Source organism: Terrapene carolina, unplaced genomic scaffold, assembly GCF_002925995.2.
Source record: "Terrapene carolina triunguis isolate 2854851 unplaced genomic scaffold, T_m_triunguis-2.0 Scaffold62, whole genome shotgun sequence".
Lineage (NCBI taxonomy): Eukaryota > Metazoa > Chordata > Testudines > Emydidae > Terrapene > Terrapene triunguis.
Genome location: NW_020664413.1, coordinates 56,545,051 through 56,568,287, shown reverse-complemented (window position 1 = coordinate 56,568,287; position 23,237 = coordinate 56,545,051). Strand labels below are relative to the sequence as shown.

The 23,237-nt window shown below is 41.0% G+C and overlaps 2 protein-coding genes across 5 annotated transcripts in view; one reads left to right on the top strand and one right to left on the bottom strand.

Moving 5' to 3' along the window:
- Nucleotides 1–4,066, bottom strand: part of CDK15 (cyclin dependent kinase 15) — a 49,113-nt gene extending 45,047 nt beyond the window's left edge. Inside the window, exons 1-4 of the mRNA XM_024196484.2 lie at nucleotides 3,947–4,066; nucleotides 2,861–3,010; nucleotides 2,591–2,685; nucleotides 1,798–1,877 (exon numbers count right to left, since the gene is read on the bottom strand). Of these exons, the coding sequence (XP_024052252.2) occupies nucleotides 1,798–1,877; nucleotides 2,591–2,685; nucleotides 2,861–3,010; nucleotides 3,947–4,066 (445 nt within the window). The remainder of the gene's footprint in view (nucleotides 1–1,797; nucleotides 1,878–2,590; nucleotides 2,686–2,860; nucleotides 3,011–3,946) is intronic.
- Nucleotides 4,067–10,640: 6,574 nt separating this feature from the next.
- Nucleotides 10,641–23,237, top strand: part of ALS2 (alsin Rho guanine nucleotide exchange factor ALS2) — a 59,575-nt gene continuing 46,978 nt past the window's right edge. For 2 of the 4 annotated variants that reach the window (XM_026647681.2, XM_026647680.2), the window contains exons 1-4: nucleotides 10,641–10,776; nucleotides 16,419–16,523; nucleotides 19,406–19,560; nucleotides 21,364–22,280. In XM_026647681.2, the coding sequence (XP_026503466.1) occupies nucleotides 16,504–16,523; nucleotides 19,406–19,560; nucleotides 21,364–22,280 (1,092 nt within the window). In that variant the 5' untranslated portion in view covers nucleotides 10,641–10,776; nucleotides 16,419–16,503. The remainder of the gene's footprint in view (nucleotides 10,777–16,418; nucleotides 16,524–19,405; nucleotides 19,561–21,363; nucleotides 22,281–23,237) is intronic. The other 2 variants (XM_026647679.2, XM_026647678.2) reach the window with 2 other exon arrangements.

The following is a 23,237-nucleotide window of genomic DNA, read 5'->3' as shown; positions in this document are numbered from 1 at the left end:
TTTATCTGAGTGAATGGAAGTTAAAGGCTCTTGGCATTTCAATTAAGGCACCTCAATTAAGCAGCTCACCCTAAAATTAGGGCAACCTGATCTTTTGAGCAAAGAACTAGCACCAGAGTTCTAAGCAGGTAAATGTTGGAGGGATTCTCTTCTAAAGCGTATTGTACTGGTAGGTTCTTGTGGTAAGTAGATCAGCAAATGGTCCTACTTTGAGTGTCAGTGGCCCTATAAGATGAGCTTCCCTGCAAATAGGTACAGGTCAGTATCCCTCTTTGCTTTCACCCAGAATTGGGGTAAAGTGTCCACACCAATTCTGATCTTGTTTACATTGGTGTAAACCTGAAGCAGCTCCACTGACTTCTCTGCAGCTACTCTGGATTTAGACTGGTGTAACTGAGATCAGAGTTTGGACCTCCTTCTCTGTTCTAGGGTTGTCCTATGAATGTGGGCCATCTGGTCTCCCCCTGCATACCACTAATGGTATGGCAAAATCAACCCCAGCTTTGAAGTGCAATACTCAGTGGAACTATAAAACTAGAGTGTCATGACCCCTCCATTTATAGATCTTACTTATATTAGACAACAGACTGGCAGAAAGGTTACATATTTCTACTTCTATTCTCCTCAGTGTAAAAAAGGAACTGGATTATATTTCCTTTGGGATCTTATAGCATACTAAAAAAGCAGCCTTAATGGTAGATTAAACAGGCAGTTTGGGAAGTTATGTTTGTAGGGGCATCTAAAGCTGTAAGACAAAAAAATCAGGAACTTAAGCAAAGAAAAGAAATCAAGAAAGCTGCAGACATTTAGTCCAGTGCTCTGTGAGGTCTCATGTTGAGAAACATTTCTTGCCATGTTGAAATGGTGCATTTTCCCAAAAGTCAGCTGTATCTAAAAATTCCATCAGACTGGAATTTCTAATGCTCTTGCTATCAGCAGCCATCAGTATGATAATCTATTACATACAAAATGTCATGTTAAAAGAGCATCAAGGTTGCAAAGCCATCTCCCTTGTTCATATGCATGACACAATCCTTAATTATATGATCACATATCATATAATTAGAGCATGGCTTAGAGCATGGTTAGGATTGTCAAGAGACTTAAGTTGTAGTCCAATTTCTGACACTAACGTCCTGTGTAGCTTTGGGTAAATTACTCAGTCTCTTTGTGCCTCTGTTTCCCAGCTGTAAAATGCTTAGTAATAATACTTACCCTTTATATAAAGCACTTGGGATCTTCATCAAAAGTATTACTGTATTTTTAAAGAATCACTGTCAACTCATATATCTTTATTGCCATGGACATTTTCAATTATCTACAATTGTTAGTATTTATTATTTGTATTATTGTAGCACCTACACATTCCAATTTATGCTAGGCACTGTTCAAACACAGTAAGAGATGGTGTCTGCCCTGAAAAGCTTGCAGTCAAAATCTAAAGACAGATAAAGGATGCAAGAAAGGAAGTGTTATTATCCATGTTTTACAGATGGGAACCTGAGGCCCAGAGAGATTAGGTGATTAAGTGACACACAAATCAAACCCAGATGTCTAGAGTCCTAATCCAGTGCCTTAATCACAAAACTAAACTTCTGCTTGTTCCTAAACCCACCAGTGGCAAACAGAATTACACAAATGCTCATAATAAAGTATAAGCAGAAGAGCAGAGCAGGCAAGAAAATAAAAAGAAGTTAGGAAGTTGCCACATATGGAAGTTTTAAATTAAAATACATGTTGTTGAAAAATGATATTCCCACTTTCTCTTCAATGTTTGGATTGACTGCATGTCCTTACCTTCTCGGATGGCGGTAAAAGGCACTCCTTCCTCTGTCTCCAGACTGATTACTTTCAAAGCCACCAACTGGCTATTTATTCTAAAGGGTCAGAGTGAAAGGACATAAATGGACTCAGAAGGTGCCCATCAGTGCCTAACATGCCAACTAATACTAACCGCTTGGGACTATTCTGTGCTTTTCTAATAAGGTGTTTAAAGGCTCAGTCCCAAACTCTGCCAAGGTCATGCTCAGCACAACTGTGAAGGGGCAGCAAAGGTGATTCAAAACCACCTTAATGGCTCCTCTGATCCTGGACAGGTTGCTGGCCATTTGGGCACTGGCACAAATTTGAGTTGGCTAAAATAGTCCCCTAAGAACCATTCCATTGGTTGAGTATCAGTGGAATGTATTGTACTTCCACTCTGCCCTCTCCACATGCCAAAACACACCCTCCTTGCCTCCAGGCAGCCCCCCACAATGAAGACTTAACCAGCTTCCCACCATCCGAGGATTCTGCTTTGCCAGGGGAATCCAGAGCGCCTCCTTTGGAACAGCTTTAAGATGACTTTGCACAGCTCTGATAGGGCAAAGCGCCCTTCATCTTAACAAATAAATTCTCTGAGAAACTTAATGGGCCTCGCAAGTGTGTGTAATATTCCAGTAAAGGGAAAACAAAACCTTTTATTTGCTCCTCTCTCGTTTTGAATATTCAGAATCTTCTAATTTCAAATTCACTCCTGGGAAGCTCCACTGGTTTCAGTGGACTAAATAAATGGCAAAATCGCAGGAAGCTCCCTCTGGAACCTGCTCACCTGCTAATCCCCTTGTAAACTGTAGAGTAAGAACCTTCGCACAGCTTCTCCAGATTCAGGTAGGATGAAGCCGTTCCAAACAGGAGGCTCTGTCTCTGCTTAGATAAGAAAAAGACATTTTTTTAGATCCTTTTGTCCCCCAGCAAAAACAGAGGCTATTTGCATGACGTCTATTCTATACACAATGCTTGGTAATTATACTGTGATTCATGGCTAGTGATCATCTCTGGATAAACATCTTATATGGCTGTATACATACTGCACACTCACCCACTGGAATCTCTTCACAAAATCCGTCTCCTGGGAAGGATCGCTGTTACTCCGTGGTTTCTTCCCCCCAGACTTTTGTAGCTGGAGTGTTTGGAACCACTGTGATTGAAGTGAATCCACGGGATGTGGCACTCTGTTCAGATCTGGTAACTGGGAGGGGGGAAGCAAACTAAATCAAAGACAAATTCCTCCTACTTATTGATGATTTTCTCTCTTTTCTCCTCATTTTCTCCGATTTTCAGCTCTTGTTTTCTTTTCCATCTCCTTTCCCACACCCATGTGCCCATGTGCTGATTCTCTAAGTAGCCATAATACGAGCAACTGTTTAAATGCTACAGCTTTTGTATATGGTATAGCTTGTGAAGCTGATATTTAAGAATGCATCAATAACTGGGCTGATTTACCCCTCTATTTTGGTTGTAATCTGTTTGGGGTAGGGACTGCGAACCAAATTCAGAAGAGAGGTTTACGGAAGTCTAAATTTACACCTTCTTCTGCTCCCTTCCCCCACAATTACCCTTCATACTGGGTCTCTCTTACCACTATGTAACTGACACATTTTTATACATCATCTCTGAACTTGACCCATTGTCTTTTTATTGCTGTAAAACACCATGCAAAGTTAGGTTGATATGTCAACATTAAATAAAAATAATAATTAACAGTGTGCAGCCTCCAAACACATATAGCACAACTGCACTGGGGTTGGATGCCTGTATACTATTTAATCCAGATGTAACAGGATTTATAATCCACAGCAGGCTGCCTCCTTTAGCAAGATGTAAATCTTTGGCTCCCCTTCCTGTCTTGCACAGAGATAGCTGGAGTGGGACTTCTCCTCTGAAAACATCAGATCGAGGGAATTCTTCATAAGCTAAAGCATGGGGCGATTATAATTCCTCTCAGCAGGGAATCCACAAGACTAGAGCTGAGATAGCTAGAAGTCCTCTGTGTGGTTTCAATGGAAAGTGTGACCCTTAGTGGATTAGAAAAAACGGCAGACATTTCAGACTTCCAAACAGAATGGAAGACTCTGAGCTCCTTCATTTATCTTTCTGCTAAAATGCTGGCTGGGATACTGGATACCTCCATCATAGACTCCACTTCCACGGACTGGGTACTCTGGCTGCGTTGAGAGCCCTTTCTCTCTGAACAGCAACAGCATGATCCAGGATTGAGAGCATTTACACACAGCGCTTCCCCCATGTTCTCCTGAGTTCGGTAAAAAAATATTATCTCAATCTCTTTCTTTCGACTGTCTGCTCCTCTGTTGCTAAAAGCGTGTTATGCCAGAGTGTTCATATGACTCACATGAGGTCTGTGCCTCAAGTAGTCTCATGATTTCAGCAGTTTTTCTCCATCTGCCCAACACCCAATGGGTCAAATTCATCGCTGGTGTAACTCCTTTGATTTCAGTTAATTTGGCCCAATAGCTTCTAAAAACTGCCAATATTTATGTACTAGCTCAATGGGAAAGGAAAACCTCTGTTAATTCAATATTGTTGTAATTAAGTAATTCACTGTAATTTACTGAGTAATTAAATGTACTGGTTCCCTTAGCAACAGTGGCTTAGTTTGCTTGTACATATATAATAGCTTGTATTAATTATAGTGCATGCTGTTAGGTTTTATGCCATTTTATATGTACAGTGTGGGTGAGCTATGGTTTCTGCAGAAACTGTACATTTGAATTTCCTCACTTCTGTGCATCTAAATTCTTAGCTATCATGTAATAATAACATAAGCTTTGGGCACTCCATGTCCTTGTTTGGTTATTTTTTTGAAGGACAGAGTGAGCTGTGGTTAATGGAATATATTCTGGGCTAAGAACACAAAGTGACTTTAGCAGATTGATGAATCCAGCCCAGAACATATCCCATCAATTGTACATTGCATAATCAGTGCAAAGTAGCCTTAAACTGGCCAGAGATAGGGTGAAGAATCTCCCCCTTTCATTGGAACCCTCTGCCAGTGGAAGTAGCTCTGCTGCCTCTTGAACCAACTTTCCCCCTCTAACCCAGTATAAGGGGTGGGAAGAGGCATATCCTGGGTGTCCTGGGGGCAGAAGTTATGGCACACGGAAAGCAGGTATCTCATTTTCATGGACTTCGCTTCCCAATCCAACACAAGCAGTTCCCCAGTTAACAACCTATAGCCACTATTGAACATCCTGTTTCTTGAGCATTTATCTCCTTTCTCTGGATCCTCTGACTCTTGTTGCTCCATTAGGCTCCTAAGTGTGTATATTTGAGTCAGAACTTGTCTAAGTTAGGGAAATTAGAGAGGTACACCTGTACAAATCCCAATGAATAGAAACTGCCTTTTAAAATACATTTCAGCATAAATACTAATGAAAGATGTAAATTTTTGATAGATAGATTAGATTAGATTTATTTTTCCGTGACACATCTCATACTAAATCACAGAAAAAAAATCACTTTGTTATAACAAAAATGCTAATGTCACTTCTCCCAGCTAGCTGAAGCAGCGAAACGAACAAAGCATCACAATAGGTCTGTACTTCAGAGTACTGAATAAAAATGGAGTATTCAGCCCACGTAGCAGAGGTAGACTCTCTAATTTACTGTTAGAATGATTACTGTGAGGGAAGGTGAGAGCAAATACCAGACTCCCTGTAACTGCTGCATTATGGCACCTCGGTATCTAAAGAAATGCTGCAAGGTAATATAAGATTCTTATCACTACATAAATAATGACACAGAAGAGCACATTATTTTAGAAACATTAAAGTGTTTTAAATATAATTTAAAAAAAAAAGGAAACAAAGGATGGCCTTGCAATTAATGCCCCGGACTGGGACTTTGGAAATTTGGGGCTTTATCCTGCTCCCATTGACTTCCATGGCAAAACTCCCATTGACTTCAGTAGAGTAGGATCAACCCCCCTGGGTTGCTTACTAGACCTTCCACAGACTTCCTGTGTGGGTTTTATTATTTGTTTGTTTCTTCAAAAATTTAAATGCATTGATAGGTGCCCAACTGGCGGTCTGGGTGCCTATCTCTCAGTCATGGCCTTGCACAAATCACTTAACAGCTCCATTGTTCAGTTTCTCTAGCTTCTAAGTGTTCCTCAGTTTGAGTATGTTCTTTAATAGTTCTCTGGGAGAGACTGGTTTTGGGGTTTTCAGCTGTAGTCTGGTACTGTAGTTCATAGACAGCTATCTTTGCCAGAAAGGTAAATGGCAAGTTTAATTTTCCCACCAAGCCAGAGTAGGCTGTTTAGCCACTTTTAAAGCCATCTAGACTTTGTAATAGCAGCTATTGCTGCTAACGGATACAGTGTGGTTTGATTTCAAGAAGATTTTCATTGTCTTAGTAATGCTGAAGGTTTAATGAGTTTATGTTAGATCATAGGTTCTAATATCTCCTAAAAACTGTGTTCTGTGTGCATGCTACACACACACACACATTCAGTTATTTCTGTAATTCTAAGCACTATGCTATATCATTTGTATTAAAGTGACTATTAATTTACCATTATGGCTCATTATTATGCAATTGAAGCTGGTAAGACTTGTTAGTTATTTCCTTGGTGATAGGGTCCCTGCACCATGGTGTAGCAGGCTGCAGTCAAACTGTCTAACATATAATGGATTTCTGTGGTGCCTCGAGCAAAACTCTGATCCAGCTTCTCATAGCGTGCACATGTACTGCAGGTTTTATCTTTGTCTTTTGGTGTTTGGTGTAATTTGGTGTTTTTGTAATTATTCTGCAGTTCATTGGTTTTGGCGTGGCACTGGCATGCATCCTAGGAATACCCCTGCATTTGCTCTACAAGCCACTGGTCGATTTTTGCATTCTGGTGATTACTGGAAAGATAAGACTGAACTTTCCTCAGAGGGCAAGGAAATCCAGGATATCCTGACAGGACCATGAGGAAGGTGAGAACTCAGGGTCTGTGAATTTGCCACAAGCTGGAGTCATAAGCCGGTTTGCTTAGGTGTGTGCCAGCATTCAAATACAGGGGGACATCTGGTCAAGATGGCCCCAAAGCAGTGCAGGTAACAGGTAACCAGACAGGTCAGTCCAGATGTGAAGCAATGAAGTGTGAGATTGCAATGGAAGGACTACCTAAAGTGGTATAATTAATTTGAAATAGGGCTGCATCCACATGAACCTTATAGTGGTATAACTCATTCCAAAATATGTTGCTTCCAAAATGGAGTAATTATATATATATAGCAGAATAAGATGCAAAATAAGGTAGAAAAAGATCATTTGTGTGCAGATGCAGGTACTTATGCCAAAAAAACTAAAGATATATTGAAAAATCTTTCATATGTAGAGAAGGCCCTACAGCAGACTCTTGTAGATTTTATGTAATGTTTAAATAAAAATAATGTAGTTGTTAATTACAGGCTGGCAGTGCCTTAATAAGAACAACACACTGTAAATAGTAGCTTTCAATTTCCCCCTCTAACTTACTTGTTATACTTTCCTATCTCCTTGTTTCAGTCATAGCCCCTAACCAATTAACTCTATAAACATAATAATTATGTTGTCATTGGACATGCCAGTGGACTCTCCCATAAGAGGTTGTGATAATTTGTGAGAGGGTTGATTTAGAGGAAAAGGAGTCAACTCTTCTGGTCTCTGTTCTTAGGTGTGCCACTGACTTGTTGTGTGAGCTTGGATAAGTTTCTTAACCTCTTTGTACATCAGTTTCTCCAGTAATAACACTTGCTACTATGCAGAGGAATTATGACGCTTAATGTTTATACAGTGCTTAGAGAGCTCCAGGTGAAAGATGCCATAGAAGTACAAAGTATCCCTGTATTAAGGATGTTCTGTGAGTTGAGGAAGGATTGGATCTTTTATCGTATTTTGAAGGCTTCAAAGTAAAACACAGTATTGTTTCAACATGTTCAAAAAAACATGTCAGGCCCCCAAATCATGAGATTAGTTTAAAAATCATGAGATGAGTTAAAAATTTATAAATATTGGATTATTTTCATTTGCCTTCTAGTTTTGAGCCTTTATGAACTTTTATCACATTTTGAAACTTTTCTCTGCACTCCTGAGGGCTAGAAACTTACTTTTTTTTAAAAAAATGAAAGCTCAGAAACACTCTAATCACATGACTCCAGGAGCTGGGACTTTAAGAATAAAACCAAATTTCATGAGAGTCACAATAAAATTGTAAGAGTTGGTAATACTGAAAATATAACTTCTTGCTTCTCCTTTGACACACTGCAAATCTTAGAAATAAGGTGGGTGAGAGATATAAGTTTCAATAATCATAATAATATGAAAAAAATGGTCATGACTTTGCTTCTTAGAATTTATTATATGATGTAACATACCCAATATTAAGTTTTACTTTTCCTATACCTTCTCATGGTTTATATGGTAATGAATTGGAAGTGTGTATGTGCAACACTGCCCTCTACTGGATGGGATCAGAAATGATCCACTGTGTGTCTGCTATTCCTTACCAGCAATTCTGGCTTTAGTAAGTGGTAGTTAGAGTCTTGCAATGTGACCTGAATCTGATGGGACCCGACTACAAGCGTTAGGGTTGGGTCAGCCCTGAAAACAACCAACACTCTCAGGCGCAGGTTCAGTGGTCTCTTATCACCTCTTCCTGCCTGTGGGGTTGGCACAGTGGTCCAGGCTGTGTGCGCCACTCTTGCTGGTCGTCACAACCTTGCTGCCCTCTCACTCTGTAGCACACACAGTGCAGTGAGGTGTGGAGGCTGTCAGGATAGGGGCATGCAGCTGCTGCTGAGCCAACCCCACAGGCAGGGCGCGGCAGGAGATGGATTATGGGCACAGGGCCTGGGGACCAGGAAGCCCCATCAGGCCAAACCCCAAGGATGAGGTGGTGACACTGACTGTCTACATATTACATCCTACAGAGGGGGACTGTCAGAGTCAGGTCGGGTCTGAAAACACTCGACACTCAGGCTCGGGTCGGGTTCAGGTCGGTTGTGGGCTAGTTGTAGTTGGGCTTTCAAATTAGGTCCAAGGCCAAGCAGACCTCTAGTGGTAAGAGAAATGAATATAGAGTTTGGAGCTGCTGAGCTCTAAACCCAGTGCTGTCATCGACTCTCTGTGACCGTGGACAAGTCCCTTTACCTTTCTTTGCCACCATTGATCCACGTGTAAAGTGGGAATAATAATGCTGAACCCCTTTCCATCGATGTTGCAAGTAATACAAGTCCAGTGTTTTGAATGTGTAAAACTCTGGGTTTTATTGGTGTTTTTAACGTATGTGTCAAGTTCCAGTACAATGTTATAAAGTGGTTTGCTGTAGTACAGAGGTTCTCAACCAGGGAGGCAGGCAGGGATGCATCAAACTTTCTAGGGGAATGCGGCAAGGCTTCTAATAATTCAGAAATTACATGTCATGACAGAGGGGCAGATGGGCCAAATTTGAACAGTGTTATGACCCTGTGCGTAAGGTTGCGAACCACTGACTCAAATCTATCACTGACTGACATTGTCAGCACTAAATACAGGTAAGGGGTGTTTTTATAGTACCATTTTACTTGCATTTTTGAGTAATTTGCCTGGTATCGCCTGAAGAAACGCATTATCAATGGTAAGTGGCAGTAACCGTCTTGCTATTGTGAAAAAAACTATGCTAAAGTTGGGACATGATTCAAAAAAGATTGAGAATCCCTTTCCTAGCACCACAGGAGTGAGATTGGAATGGGGTTGGAGGAGATCCCGGCGTTCTGACTGAGGATGCAGTATTACCAACTCCCACAATTTTATTGTGTCACAATATCTGGTTGTTTTTCCGAAGCACCAGATCCTGGAGTCATGTGAATATGCAAGATTCTGTTTTTATTTTTTCTAACATTTCTAACCATTGTGGTGACAGAGAAAAGCTTGAAACGTGACCCAAGTGCACCTCAGAGACTCAAACATCAGAAGGCAAATAAAAAGAACCCTGATCTCTAAGCCCATCTCAGGGTTTTGAGGGGTTTGACATGATTTTTGAACGCTTGGTTGGTTGAGGCAGGCAATGTGGGGGACACTACCTATGCAGGCCGAGGGCTGGGAGGCAGGAGGATGAGATGGGGTGCTATGGGGCAGTGTGGCTGAGGCCCACCCTGTGCTGGTGGGCGCTGACGGTGTTTGGGGTGCAGGGAAAGGTGCATTTACCCCAGGCCCTATGGGACCAGTCTAAGGCTAGTGACGTACCCGTTCCCCTCGAGAGGGATGCTCCTAGCACCACCGGCTCTCCACCCTCTCATTGCACACTGAGGGAGGGGAGGCAAACCATTCCCACGCGGTCCGCCTTGTGCTAACTCTCCCTCCCCTGGGCTCACACCCCGGACGGTTCTCTAACGCCCCTCACACTAGTTTGTCCCAGACGCGCGCCCGTCTGCGCGCTCAGTCCAGCCCCCGCCCCTCGGTTCGACCTCTTTACCAACCCGCCCTGACTCGGAGGGAGCTGGCGTTAGGCTCCGCCCCTTTGCCCCCGTGTGAATCAGCTGATCTCTGAGCCCCAGAAGCCCGCGGCGATCCGGCTGTTCAGGCGAGAGCGGCGCCAGGTGAAGTGGTTCCCGGCTGCCTGAGGCAGCGCGAGCGCCGGCTCCAGTGAGGGGGGCGCGCGAAGGGCTGGAGCGAAACTTGAGTCACGTGACGGGGGCAGAGGCGCTCTAATTATCCAACCGCCTCATCCCTTTCCCAGGGCTCGCGAGGCCCCCATCCTTCGCCGTCCGCCTCCCCGGCCCCCTCCGAGCTCCGCTCCGCGCGGGACCGAGAGCCGGGCGGCTCCTCCCAGCCCCGGCGCCGGCCCCTCTGTGGCCTTGGCACGTCCCCCCGCCTGTGCTCGCCCGTCGCCGACCGGGTCCCTGGGAGTGCCAGGGGCTGGCGGCACTCAGCGCAGCCCGGGGCGCTCCTGGCGGGCGGGTGGTGATGGTCCCCGGCCACCCTGCTGAGGTGAGGCTGCCTCAGGCCCCTGCATCCTTTCCGAGGAGGGCAGCGGGTCGGGGTCTGGGTGTAGGTATCCTGCCAAAGGGGCCGGTGGGGGGCTAAGTAGGGCTGTGAGATACTCGGAAGAACGGGGGTGGGGGTCGGGCCCGCCGGGCAGTGGGATGGACCAGCCGGCGGAGCAGTCTCTGAGGCGGGAGTTGTGGCAGCCCCCTCACGCAGTTAAAGCCGGACGGGCCAGAGCGCTGGGCTATCCGGGGCTAGCTCATGGGGTAGCAATAGGTCCATGGACCAGTCCAACCGCTTTGGGTTGGTGTGTTGAATTCAGCTCCCTCAGCAGTTAAGTGAAAGTTTACTGAACAGCCGCCAGATAATAAGTTTGGTAATGTCACTCCAGTCCCCAGAGGATTAGTGGCCCCATGAAGTGGGGGGAGGGGAAATCCAACTTGACTGGTGCTCATTTGACAAACGTGTTGATAATTTCAGAAGAGACCATGGATTGCTTAGTAGGAGTATTTATTAAAGGTGGCTCTTCCAGGGCCAGGCTGAAGTGTGCTTATGGAGGAGCATGCACTGTTGTTAATAGTATTGTGTGGATGTGTTTCTTGGGACCAATTATATGGCATAAACGTCAGATGAAATACGTGCACAGATCAAATATGTTAATTTAAAAAAAAATCAAATAGCTGTAAGGGTGCACAGATCTAACTTCTTTTTTTGTTCATCAGTGACTCCCACTCACATGCTGTCACAGAGGGGACTAGCAATTCTAGCCTGAATATTTTATTGGAGGTTTATGTTTAGTCGTCCAGTAAACTCTTTTCCCTTGTGTTGGGGCTGTACTATTGCTTTTCAGCTACCAGATTCCTCCTAATATTAAGCTGTTCCCATCGTCTCTGTTTTTTCTCTTCCCTCTTCTGTGTCTGGATGTTACTTTTTTTTTTTTTTAATTCTTTATTTTAGCTGGTCTCTCCTCCCTCCCACCCTGTTTTTGGTTTGCTAACATCCTGTTTTTCCCCACTATACTTACCTTTCTACACTAGGTCTCCTAGGATCACATTTCCAAAGGCCATATGTCAGCGCTGTCTGCAATTGCTATTACAGGTTCACCTGCACTGGTGTTAGCAACATTGGGAGCCCTAACATAGATGTACCACCTGCTGCAGCCCTGCTTCATTTTTAATGTTATGTCATTTAACCTGGCTAGGGCAGACGTAGTTGGCACAGTGTTAAAAACATTGTTGGCAACTAGTGGCCCACATACATGGGAGCTACCTGCATTGCTAATACCGGTGGACCTGAACCACTGTTAGCAACAATGTGACAGTTACAGAAAATTTTCCAAACATCAACAGGGCCAACTTTTGTCTGACTGAGGAGGGCTGGATGTAACTTCCTCCAGAGCCCCCGCTGCTGCTTCATCGGTTTGACAGAAATACTGCAAATTTATGTTTTTGTTAATATAAATTTGAAGCATATGCTGCAACACCTTTAGTTAAAACTTTCTTTGTGACTATTTAGTTGTGTTTTGTATAGTCACTGAAATGTGTGGTCTAGTTATTAAATAGAAATGGTAAATAAATCAAAGGGGGGATGGTCATGTTATAAAGTTTACAGGAGTTACAGTACCTACAAAAATGAGGTCCTTTGTTTTGGTTAAGTTTTGAGTGTAATGGGAAATATATTGTGGCATCGAATATGTATGATTTTATCACTGAATGGTCAATAAGAAACACAGTTCTATAGTAATCGGCATACTTTATATTGTACTGTAGGTTTTTTTTTTTTTCCTTGCGTTTGAAATAATTCTTATTAGGTTATAGGATAGTGCACTGATGTTTCACGTTTTGGAGCATTTGGGTTAAAATCCAATGGAATGCATGAGTTCCATCTTTTGATAGTCACCATCTGTCCACAAAACAAAACCATCCCATAATTAGGCTCTAATCAGCATTATTTGTAGTTTCTGTTCAAGAGAGGCCTAGGTTTGGAATAGCATTAAACTCATGGAGATAAGTAACATTTTTTTAGATGTTCATGTATTCTATTACAAAATTTTACAAATATACTGTAAAGCTGAATTTAAGAATGTATGGAGATCAGTAAAGGAAGTAAATGGTGTTGTTTGTTTTTTTTTTTTTTTTTTTTAAAGTAGCATGTCCAGTGGTCAGAGAGTATAATTAGAAATTGGGAATTCCTGAGCTCTAATCCGAGCTACTCACTATGTGGCTTGGGCAGGTTATTTAAATTTTGTCCTTCAATTACCTATCTGTACAATGTAAATAATAATTAACTACCTCATAGGAGTGATAGAAGCTTTAATTAATCCTTACATAGAATTTAAAGGTTTTAAATGCCTTAGAAATGACAAATAGTTTGCCATGTAGTTGTAGCTGTGTTGTTCCCAGGAGACAAGGTCAGTGTGGTAATATCTGTTGTTGGACCAATTTCTGTTGGTGAAAGACAAGTTTTTTAGCTTACACAGAGCTCTTCTTCAGGAGCTTGGCTCTTTCACCAAAAGAAGTTGGTATGATAAAAAGTTATTACCTCATCCACCTTGTCTCTCTAATAAATGGCAAGGTAGTGTATAAAGATAACTTAGGTTAAACGGTTAATGTGTAATTTAAATACTGTACTTTCTAATCAGTATACCTAGTAACTTTAATTTTAGTATAAGGAGTGTGTTTATAAAAATTAAAACACCACTTACCTTTTCTATTTTGCCTAGTCCCAATCATGTTGTAATTTTTTCATACTTAATAACTACATCAACTGTATTGTGCCATTCTTCAGATGAGTGCTAGAAAAGATCTTGCCAGATATCTAAAACTTAGTCCGCTGCTCAGTTGTTTTTAGTACCTTAACAAAACAAAACTAAAACTAAAACTTTGTAGCCTCTGATGTTACAAAACATGTACGTGCATGATCTTGAATAAGCTTAGTTTCTGCTCATGACTATAATCTAATCATTGGGTGTTTAACATTATCTGTGTAAGTCTTCCTTCACTGGAATCACATTTCAATCAGATATCTATCTCTGAAGCCTGGGTTGTCCACAGTGATGGGGGCACTGGTGAATTTAAGTGTGTATGAATCTTAGGGTTAGAAAGTGTCATCAGACTCAAAGAATTTGTGTTTTCTTGAGTTTCTTCACTGTGATGTATTATTCTGGATAAAAATATTTCACATGGTTAGAGGTTCCAAAAACATTTTGTGATTCATTTAAAAAAAATTAAGCTATGGTTTATTGCTTATTCTCAGGTATTGCATATCATGACTGAGATTTTAATCAAAGATCATTTTTAAATGACTTTTTGCAACAGGTGGTAACTGTAAATGTAACTGAGGCAGTTAGTAACTGTGTTGTAGGAAATATGGCTTCAGTGTCATATTTCTTAGAGAGTGGGCCACAATATTTAATCAAGGGTATTTAATTTATTTTATCTCTGATTTTAAGATTGTACCATATTCAAATAAGTTGAGCTTTTTTATTTGGTGGCTCTTTTATTTATCTCTGAAAAATGTCATCACTTGGACTTGGTTTTAATTAGAATGACTGCACGTGGCAAAGAATGTGTGTCAGTGTAACATCTCTGAAAGAGACAAGGTAGGTGAGGTAATATCTTTTATTGGACCAACTTCTGTTGGTGGAAGAGACAAGCATTTGAGCTTCACAGAGCTCTTCTTCAGGTTGACATGCTGGTTATCTTCAACAGTCTTGAAGAAGAGCTTGGTGAAGCTTGAATGCTTGTCCCTTCCACCAACAGAAGTTGGTCCAATATAAGATATTCCTTCACCTACTTTTTGTCTCCTCTCATGTTCTTGGACCAACATGGCTACAACAACAGTGCAATGTACTGTATTTGGACAACTGAATTTTTTTATGCCACAGCCATTATCGCCTCTCAACTTTATGTACCTGAAATGTAACCCTCCCTGCCCCCCTTCTCCCAAATATGTAACTATTTGGGGTAATTGGATTTTGTGTTCTGGTTCCCCAAAACTGTTTTTTCCCAACTCAATCTACAATATTTCTCAGTTATCTAATATTTTGTTAAATTGTAGAATTCTAGATGCATCTGTCCTAGTACAAGAGGTTAACTACACATAACTAAACTTCATGAATGTGACTGGCAGAGTTTTAGTCCTAATCTTTCGACAGTAAAAGGCTTACAACTTCTCCTGGTTCTGAATCTTTTCTCTGTTTCCTTTGATGCATAAAAGACCCTGTCATAATAAACACTGTTGTCTTGCCATAATATTGCAAAACCTTCTGAAGATCTCCTGTACATAAAACCAAATTGATTTGAATCGATAAGATATCACCCGCATGCACTGCTGTCATTTTATCAAGGATTATTTTTAGTTCAGTGTTTAGCAAGGCATTTGGCCAATAAGAATCAAAGTTTTTTGAATTTCTGGATGTTGATAACTGTGTGAAAAGTCATTGGTAACTTTGTTTCTTATAAACAAAATTAAAGTTATTTGGAAGAGGTGCTGTGTCTTCTTAAGGCTGTATATAAGAATCCTCACGGGGCCTGGTTTCTTCAATAAATATAATATGTAATTGCATCTTTGACTTAGCCTCTGCTTTAGGAAGATTTTACAGTAGAGTAAATGGTGGTCTAGGTATTCTGTCTTTGACAAATGCTATAAAATTTAATGCAGAACAGAAAGGTATAAAATTCTTTAAATTTGTTTTTCATTTCCAGTGGATTTGAAATCAAATTGTATGGCCTCCTTCTACCTGAATTGCAACCTGCAGCATTGGAAGCGTGTTTAAGGGCTCCCATCTAAGATTTTTATAGTAGAAATGGGAAATTGTTGTCCTGGGGTGGGAGGAGGGGGAGGAGAGGTGGTAAGATGGTGGGTGGGAGGGAAGAAAGACCAGGGTTTGAAAAAGGCCAAAAAGGTTGGAGAAAACTGACCGTGTCAATTTTAAACTCTTCCGTTTCTCTGTGAATTTGACTACACTGTATGCACACTCCTTTATAAGCTGGCACAGTAAATCTATAATTTAATTCCTGCATTATTAAATTCTTACTATAGCACAAGGCCTAATAACTGTGCACTTTAGTGGTAGTATGTACTTTATGATTCAGGAATAAGTTTATGGATTCAACACTCCTAATTGTGTGAGCTGATTGCAGTAATGCTTTATTGCTATATTGTTAAGTTTGAGTATAGAAGTCTATTGTTAAGCTACCTGAGATCAGTGAAAAAGTTGCTGTCTTGCTGTTAAATTTTTGAATGACATCTTTTGAGTATTACAGCGATGTTGGTATAAATTATCTTTTTGTCCAAGAAAGAGAAGTGTCATTGCAAAAGCAACACAACGCTTTTCAGAGATTTCTGAATCCTAAATACTACTTTTTTAGCAGTTTGTAATAAGAATGTTGCTGGTTGGGAAAGCTCAAACAGCCTGCCTATAGGTTGATTCTTTTCTGTCTTAGAAATAGGCTTTGTTCAATCTGTTTATGGCCCCATTGTAGCATGAGTGGGCAGAATATGTCTGACTGTTCAGCTTTTGTTTGCCAACTCAGTATGAAATAGTCTAAATACTTTTAAGCATTCTCATACTATGTGGATGTTCATTTATTGGACATCTAAGATAGGAGATAAAGCTTTGAATACACAATGTCTTTTTACAGTGTTTACGTGTGATGTGCAGTTCTATAGCCTATTCATCTTACAGTTTCACTGCAAAGAGGAGTGATGGAGTGCTTCCACTGACTGATGGACCAACAAGAGAGAAGGTAAAAATCTTCTGAGATCATGCAGACCCCATAAAACCATTTAAGCTAATAACTGCCTTTAAAATTAATTTCTAAGGTCTAAATTAAAGTTGGGCAAAAATGTTTGGGCAGTTTTTTGGGGGGGGCAAAAAATGCTTGTGAGAGTCAACTAAAACATTTTAAGAATGTGTATTTAATTCAGCAGATTATTTTGGTAAAAAAAAATCTGGAAAAAATGATTTTTCATTTTTTAAAAAAAATAGATTTTAAATGACTTTCCTTTGATTTTTAGTTTTATTTTGCATTAAATGAAACATTTCATTCAACCTGAAACAAAAGTTTTTTTTTGTTTGCTGAAAATTTTTCATTTTGTGCCGTCTTGAAACAATTCGTTCTGTTTATTTTCCAGTTTGGCCAGCAAATCAAGGAATCAATTTGCATAGCTCTAGTCCAAATGTTCTTTGTCAATACAGTAACTCCTCATTTAACGTTGTAGTTATGTTCCTGAAAAATGTGACTTTAAGTGAAACGATGTTCAGCGAATCCAATTTCCCCATAAGAATGAATGTAAATGGGGGGGGAAGGGGGTTAGGTTCCAGGGAAATTTTTGCCATACAGTACAGTAGTATAGTTGGGAGGTGCCCCCGCCTTACCCCACAGAGGCATAGCCCACTGGCACTGGAGACAATGAGGCAGGCAAGGAGGCTGAAGGTGCTGTAGGTTAGGAGAAGCATGTTGCGCAGCAGCAGCAGCAGCTTTCCCTACTCTGCAAGCACCGGGGTGGGGGGCTCAACCCTTGACCCGCCCACGCCACCCCTTCCTCCAAGCCCCCATCTTTAACCTGCCTCTTCTTCCCCCCCCCCCCCCCCCCGCACTCCGGGACCTCGCTCCGCCCCCCTCTGCCTCCTGAACACTGCAAGCCAGCTGATTGTCGCAGGCAGGGGAGGGAGGGGGAAGATGCGCTGTGTCCTCGCTCCTCCCTTCTGCCCGCAGCAATTAGCTGGCTTGCGACGTTCGGGAGGGAGGAGCGAGGACTCGGTGCACAGGCTCCCACCTCCTTCCCCTGCCTCCTGCCAGCGGCAGTCAGCTGGTTTGCGGCGTTCGGGATGGAGGGGGAGCCTGCATGCCGAGTCCTCGCTCCTCCCTCCTGAATGCCGCAAGCCAGCTGATTGCCACGGGCAGGAGGGGGAAGGGGCTGATCTGTGGGGTCTGCTGGTGGGCGGGCGGCGCTGTGGGGGAAGGGGGGCATAGGGGAGCTGATGGGGGGTGTTGGGGGAGCTGCCAGCTGTGGACAAAGCAGGCAGCCAAATGATGTTATAGCGAAGCATTGCACAACTTTAAATGGAGCATGTTCTGTAATTCAGCGTAAGATCAAAACAACGTTAAGCAAGAGGACGTTAAGTGGGGAGTTACTGTATTATTTTTTTAGAATACTGTACAGTATTTTAGACCAAAGGAAAAATATATAGTAGCTTAATCATACTACAGGATTATGGGATGATTGGTACTCTCCATAACTTATTGCAACTGTGACTTTAAAAAAAAAGTTTGCTATAGAAACTTCAGAATGTCTGTTCAAAGGTTGAAAATATGAATTCACCAGGAATCATTAACACTTCTTTTGTACAGTAGAATTTACTAATTTAAAAAAAATTGTGTGCATGATTTTCAGTTCTTATGAACTGCACTGGTTTGACAGGCCCAGAGACTGAAATCCTCTAATTATTCAGAAAAACATGTACAGCAATGGCTGTGTAAACTTTCAGTGTACTGCCCTCCCAATGTGCTTTAGCCTGCCCTAGCGGTGTGAAATCTTAAGTGAAAGAGAGAGTTCGGTCTTCATATCCTTTTACCTCTTAGCTTCTTTACTCTGACTACCAACAAAGGGGTTGGTTAGTGTCAGTTGTAGTGATGGTTTTTGTAATGTGGGCATTTACACACTGGGCAATAAACCCACCACATTCGTTTCACAGAGAGCTGTTAGATGTTCAATATCCATTCGCTAGCACTTTTGGCTAAATATAACATGGTACGGTGATGAAAGGCTCTATATCCCATCATTCTGCCCCCCTATTATATTATAATTTTAGTAAAATATCCAAAATATGTCACATTAATTACTACTTTTCCTAATTGGATAAAAATCCAGTTAGTTAATTTTCAGCAAATTCTATTTTAAATAACATTATTTATCTAAAGTAAAAACTGTCTTTAAATTTAAATATTGATTCTACTAGTTGGACCAAATGATATACTTATAACTTTACAAGAGCTCTTGTCGGTCACTGTCGTCCTCCTCAGCTTTCTGATACGGAAACCCAGCGGATAGAAAAAGAACTGAAATAAGACAACATTCCATTTGAACAACTTAGTCTCACCTGATCTTGGATATTTCAGAGTTTCTCAAAAATAGACTTTCTTCGTAGCTAGAGATGGTTTGATGAGACTACTCTAAAATGTACGAATATTTTCTGCAGCCACCTTCCGACAGTAATGGATGTACCATGCTCAAAAGTGTGCACATCACCCCTTAGCAGTAGGTTAATTGTTTTTAGGGTCTTTTGACTGTTAGAGGTCAGGTGTCACTTCATACTATACCGTAGGCCCCCATTACCATAGTAACTGAGCATGGCACAATCTTTAATGCATTTAACTTCACAACATCTAGGATAGGTAGGTAAGTGCTATTTTTACGGTCAGGAAACAAGGCACAAAGTAAGTGATTTGCTCAAGGTCACACAGGAAGTCTGTTGCAGAGTAGGGAATTGAACCTTGGTTCCAAGTCCAAAGCTAGTACCTTAATCACTGAACCATCCTTCCTCTCTTTCCTATATGTAAATGAAAAGTAAACTGGTGTACAGAAAACTACAAGCTGATTCTTTGATTCTTCCTTTTCTTTACAGCTCAGTAGAGGCAGAAGGAGCCAAAGAGAGAGGCCTGGTCCATATCTGGCAGGCTGGTTCCTGCTCTGTAACACCTGAGAGACTTCCAGGCTGGAGCGGAAAGACAGTACTGCAGGCGGCCCTCGGAATAAACCATGGGTTGCTTCTAACAGAAGGTATTAGACAGTATTGTTTTAGGTCACAGATCATGAACAACTTAAAATTCCGGTTAACACTAGATTGAAACTAGTGTAAAATTCTAAAACAAACTTGAAAGAAATATTTAAGATTTGTATTCCTGCCAAAATGTCTTTATTGTAAAGGTTGAGTAAGAGACAATTTTTCTACGTTATCTTTATCAGTCTTTTTAAATTGCACTGGGCTAATTTTTCTCTTTAATAAAAAGTGGCTCAAAGTTGAGAAGCATTACTTATAAAATAGCTCCAAATTATCTTGCCATTTCACCCTCTGTGTTACCTCCTAAATGCATGTTACAACAATGTATTGGATTTTAAAAATACAACATTACAAAAAGCCCTCTTGATATGGGATAACTTTGGGTGGGGGGAGGTTGTGTTTATTTATTTATTTTTTTTAAAGTTCTGAAAAATTGCAAGCAAGTAGATGCAGCAGTGAAATTTGGTTTGATCAGTTGACTCTTTGAATCAAAAAATATTTTCCAAAAGACAATTCCTTTGGGTGTTGATATATTTTGTCACTTGATTGTACTGATCAATGGGCATACCGTTCTAAAGATTAGACTGGAAGTAATGTCTTTGATATTTCTCTGATGTTTTCAAAGGAAGAAAAGAATTTCACACCTTTGAATGTCACTGAGCTGCAGCTAAAGAATGTTCTAGTTTAGGGAAGAGCCAGTTGTAATCTGACCTGCCATGTCACTCCTTTGCCTAATAGAACATTTCTGAACTAGAAAAACTTTGCTTCTATGCACATTTGACTTGAAGTGCACTGTTTATGGATATGACTGTAGTGATCACTGGTATATATAACTATCAAAAAAGTGTTAACCAAATCAATCCTCCTCATAGGATTCTATTTTTTTTTTTTTTTTTTTTTTTGTTGCTTCCTGATTCATTTCAAATGAGTTGGCACTGTTACCACAATCTTAGCCTCTCTAGAATTTCATCAACATTATCTGTTTAAAAGGTCAAACCAACAATAAGTATATTTTTCCATAATTAAAGAATAAATAGTAGGACAAATGTTTACTGTTTTATGCACTCTTGCTACACATCAAAGTCCAGCACTTTGGCATGCTTCAGGGACACTGAATGTTTGTACAGCGAGAAGGGAACCATGCTTTAACCTGCTCTGCCAACATTGTTGTATTTGTAGTATACATGGTAGGCCCACAGTCTCTGTGGAAGCCTCAGTTTAGAGTTTCTTTTGTTATATTTCAAGTTTGATACTACATTATTAATGATGGTACAAAATTAACTTTTACTGAAGATGAAAAGTGTAAATATTAAGAAATGGAATATGTTTTATGCATTTTAAGATAATTTTATGCAAATTATCTTGACATTAGTATATCAGAATGATTAGCACTGGCAGGGTGGATTGCACTCATTCATGAAGGTATTGACTGAAAAGCTCTCTTTTGAGCCCACCATAGATTAGTAGGTTGCTCTGAATAGATAAAAATTTAAGTTGGACGTACTACAATTCATTTTAAAGGCAGCATGCAATAATAGGTCAAATCCCCACTATATAATGCATCCATGCTAGTGATTTACTAGAATGGACCAACAGAAAAATCAGTATCAAGTGTAGGACCTCTTGCCAGCAATAGCACAGAGTCCTTAATAGTTATTGATTTACTGAAAGTATCTGAGAGATCTGCTTTCAACAACTGCAGTTAACACTGAGCCCACAACAAATTAAAAATGAAAATCCAATTAAATGAGTTCCTCAGTTGTTTATGTGGTTAACTTCATTAGAATGATGCTGTCTTTCAGGTGGCGAGGTCTACAGCTTTGGAAAACTTCCCTGGAGGGTTGGGCTGGAGGAAACTTGCACTAAGAGCCCCATCTTAGAAAATGCTTTGATTGGACAGCATGTTACAACTGTGGCAGCTGGAAGCTACCATAATGGAGCAGTGACCGAGAATGGTGTGGTATACATGTGGGGAAACAATTCTGCTGGCCAGTGTGCAGTGGCTAACCAGCCCTATCTGCGAGAACCAAATCCTATTAGTATTTCTAACTCTGAAACCAGTCCTCTGCTGTCAGTCAGGATTTTGCAATTGGCATGTGGAGAGGAGCACACCTTGGCACTTTCACTAAGCCGAGAAATATGGGCATGGGGAAGTGGCTGCCAGCTAGGTCTCATAACAACTACTTTCCCAGTGACCAAGCCACAAAAGGTAGAACACCTGGCAGGACGCATTGTGCTCCAAGTTGCCTGTGGAGCCTACCACAGCCTGGCTCTTGTACAATGTCTCCCTGCACAGGACATGAAACCTATCCCAGAGAGATGCAACCATTGCAGCCAGCTCCTGATTACGATGACCGATAAAGAAGACCATGTAATCATATCGGATAGTCACTGCTGCCCATTAGGTGTGGCACTGGCTGACTCCCAATCAGAAAACCATGTCTCCTGCTCCTCATTGGAGACTCTTGAGGGGAAAAGTGCTACAGGTAGCCAAAGTGAGGATTGTCAGAAAACCTTTGTAGAAGATGAGCCAGCTGCTTCAGAATCAGAGGTGACAAGTGTGCTTTCTAACAATGATGGACAGGAAGATAGTGGTATTTCCAGTCCTGGAAATGTTTTGTTTCCTGACAAAAAAGCAGTAAAAGAATACTTGGAGAATCTGTCAGATCACCCATTAAATGACAGCCAGGAGAAAAGCATCAGTACAGAACTTGAACAGGTACCAACCATCACTGGTCTATACTTTTTCTCTTAATATTTGTACTGTATGCATGACATCCTGTAATATGCTCATGAAAACTAAAGGATTCTCAATATTAACATAATTTTGAAGATATAGCTACAATTCTGGAGTTATCACAGTGTTTCTTTCACAGTTTTAGGAATCAAACCCAAATACAGAAGTAGTTTTGGACTGAAAGTAGAATTGTTATCATGTTTGTTCAGGGCCTTTATATGAGCAGCCTTGCCAGATAGTTCTCTAGTCGTGTGCTACGGACTGTGCAGTGGTGAGAACCCAGTAAAACCCATTTCCCATTCCCTTCTCTAATTCCTTAGGATATAGTGGTATCATGTTCAGCTAGAACAATATTCTGGGATTTGGCCAGCTGGTATAATACTGCCCTTCCTGTGAAGAGAGAGACCCCCCTCACCCTCATAATTCTGTCTGATTCTTCTTGAGTCAAGCTATGAATTTTAGCTGGATAGTTATCTTTTTATTGAAGTAGAAGGATCCACATATTTTTTCCCCTATTTGCCCCACTTTGGGAGACCTTAGCAACAGTGTAATGAGTGGTGATTTAATCTTCCACATGTCAAACTTATGTTATGACTGTTGGAAGACTGCAGTAATCAGCAGACCTTTTAGTAGCCATCGGAAGGGAAACTCTTGATCTGACTTATCGAATCTGCTAAAATGTGTTGCTATTTTGGAGGATTAGGGGAAGAGGAAAGGTGGTATGACGTGTAAAGAAACCACCAATTTCAAACTTTTTGCCTATATGTCCTCTCTCAAACTATGAAATAATCACTTGGTTGATTTAAGACTATTTAAGTGATGTAATATGTAGATTATTCTGTAGAAGACTACACCAGATTTATCTGTCCAGCAGTGTTGTCTCCCCTTCCCTACCCAAGTTCTGTCCCACTAGATAACTTTATGCTAGGGAAGTTTGTT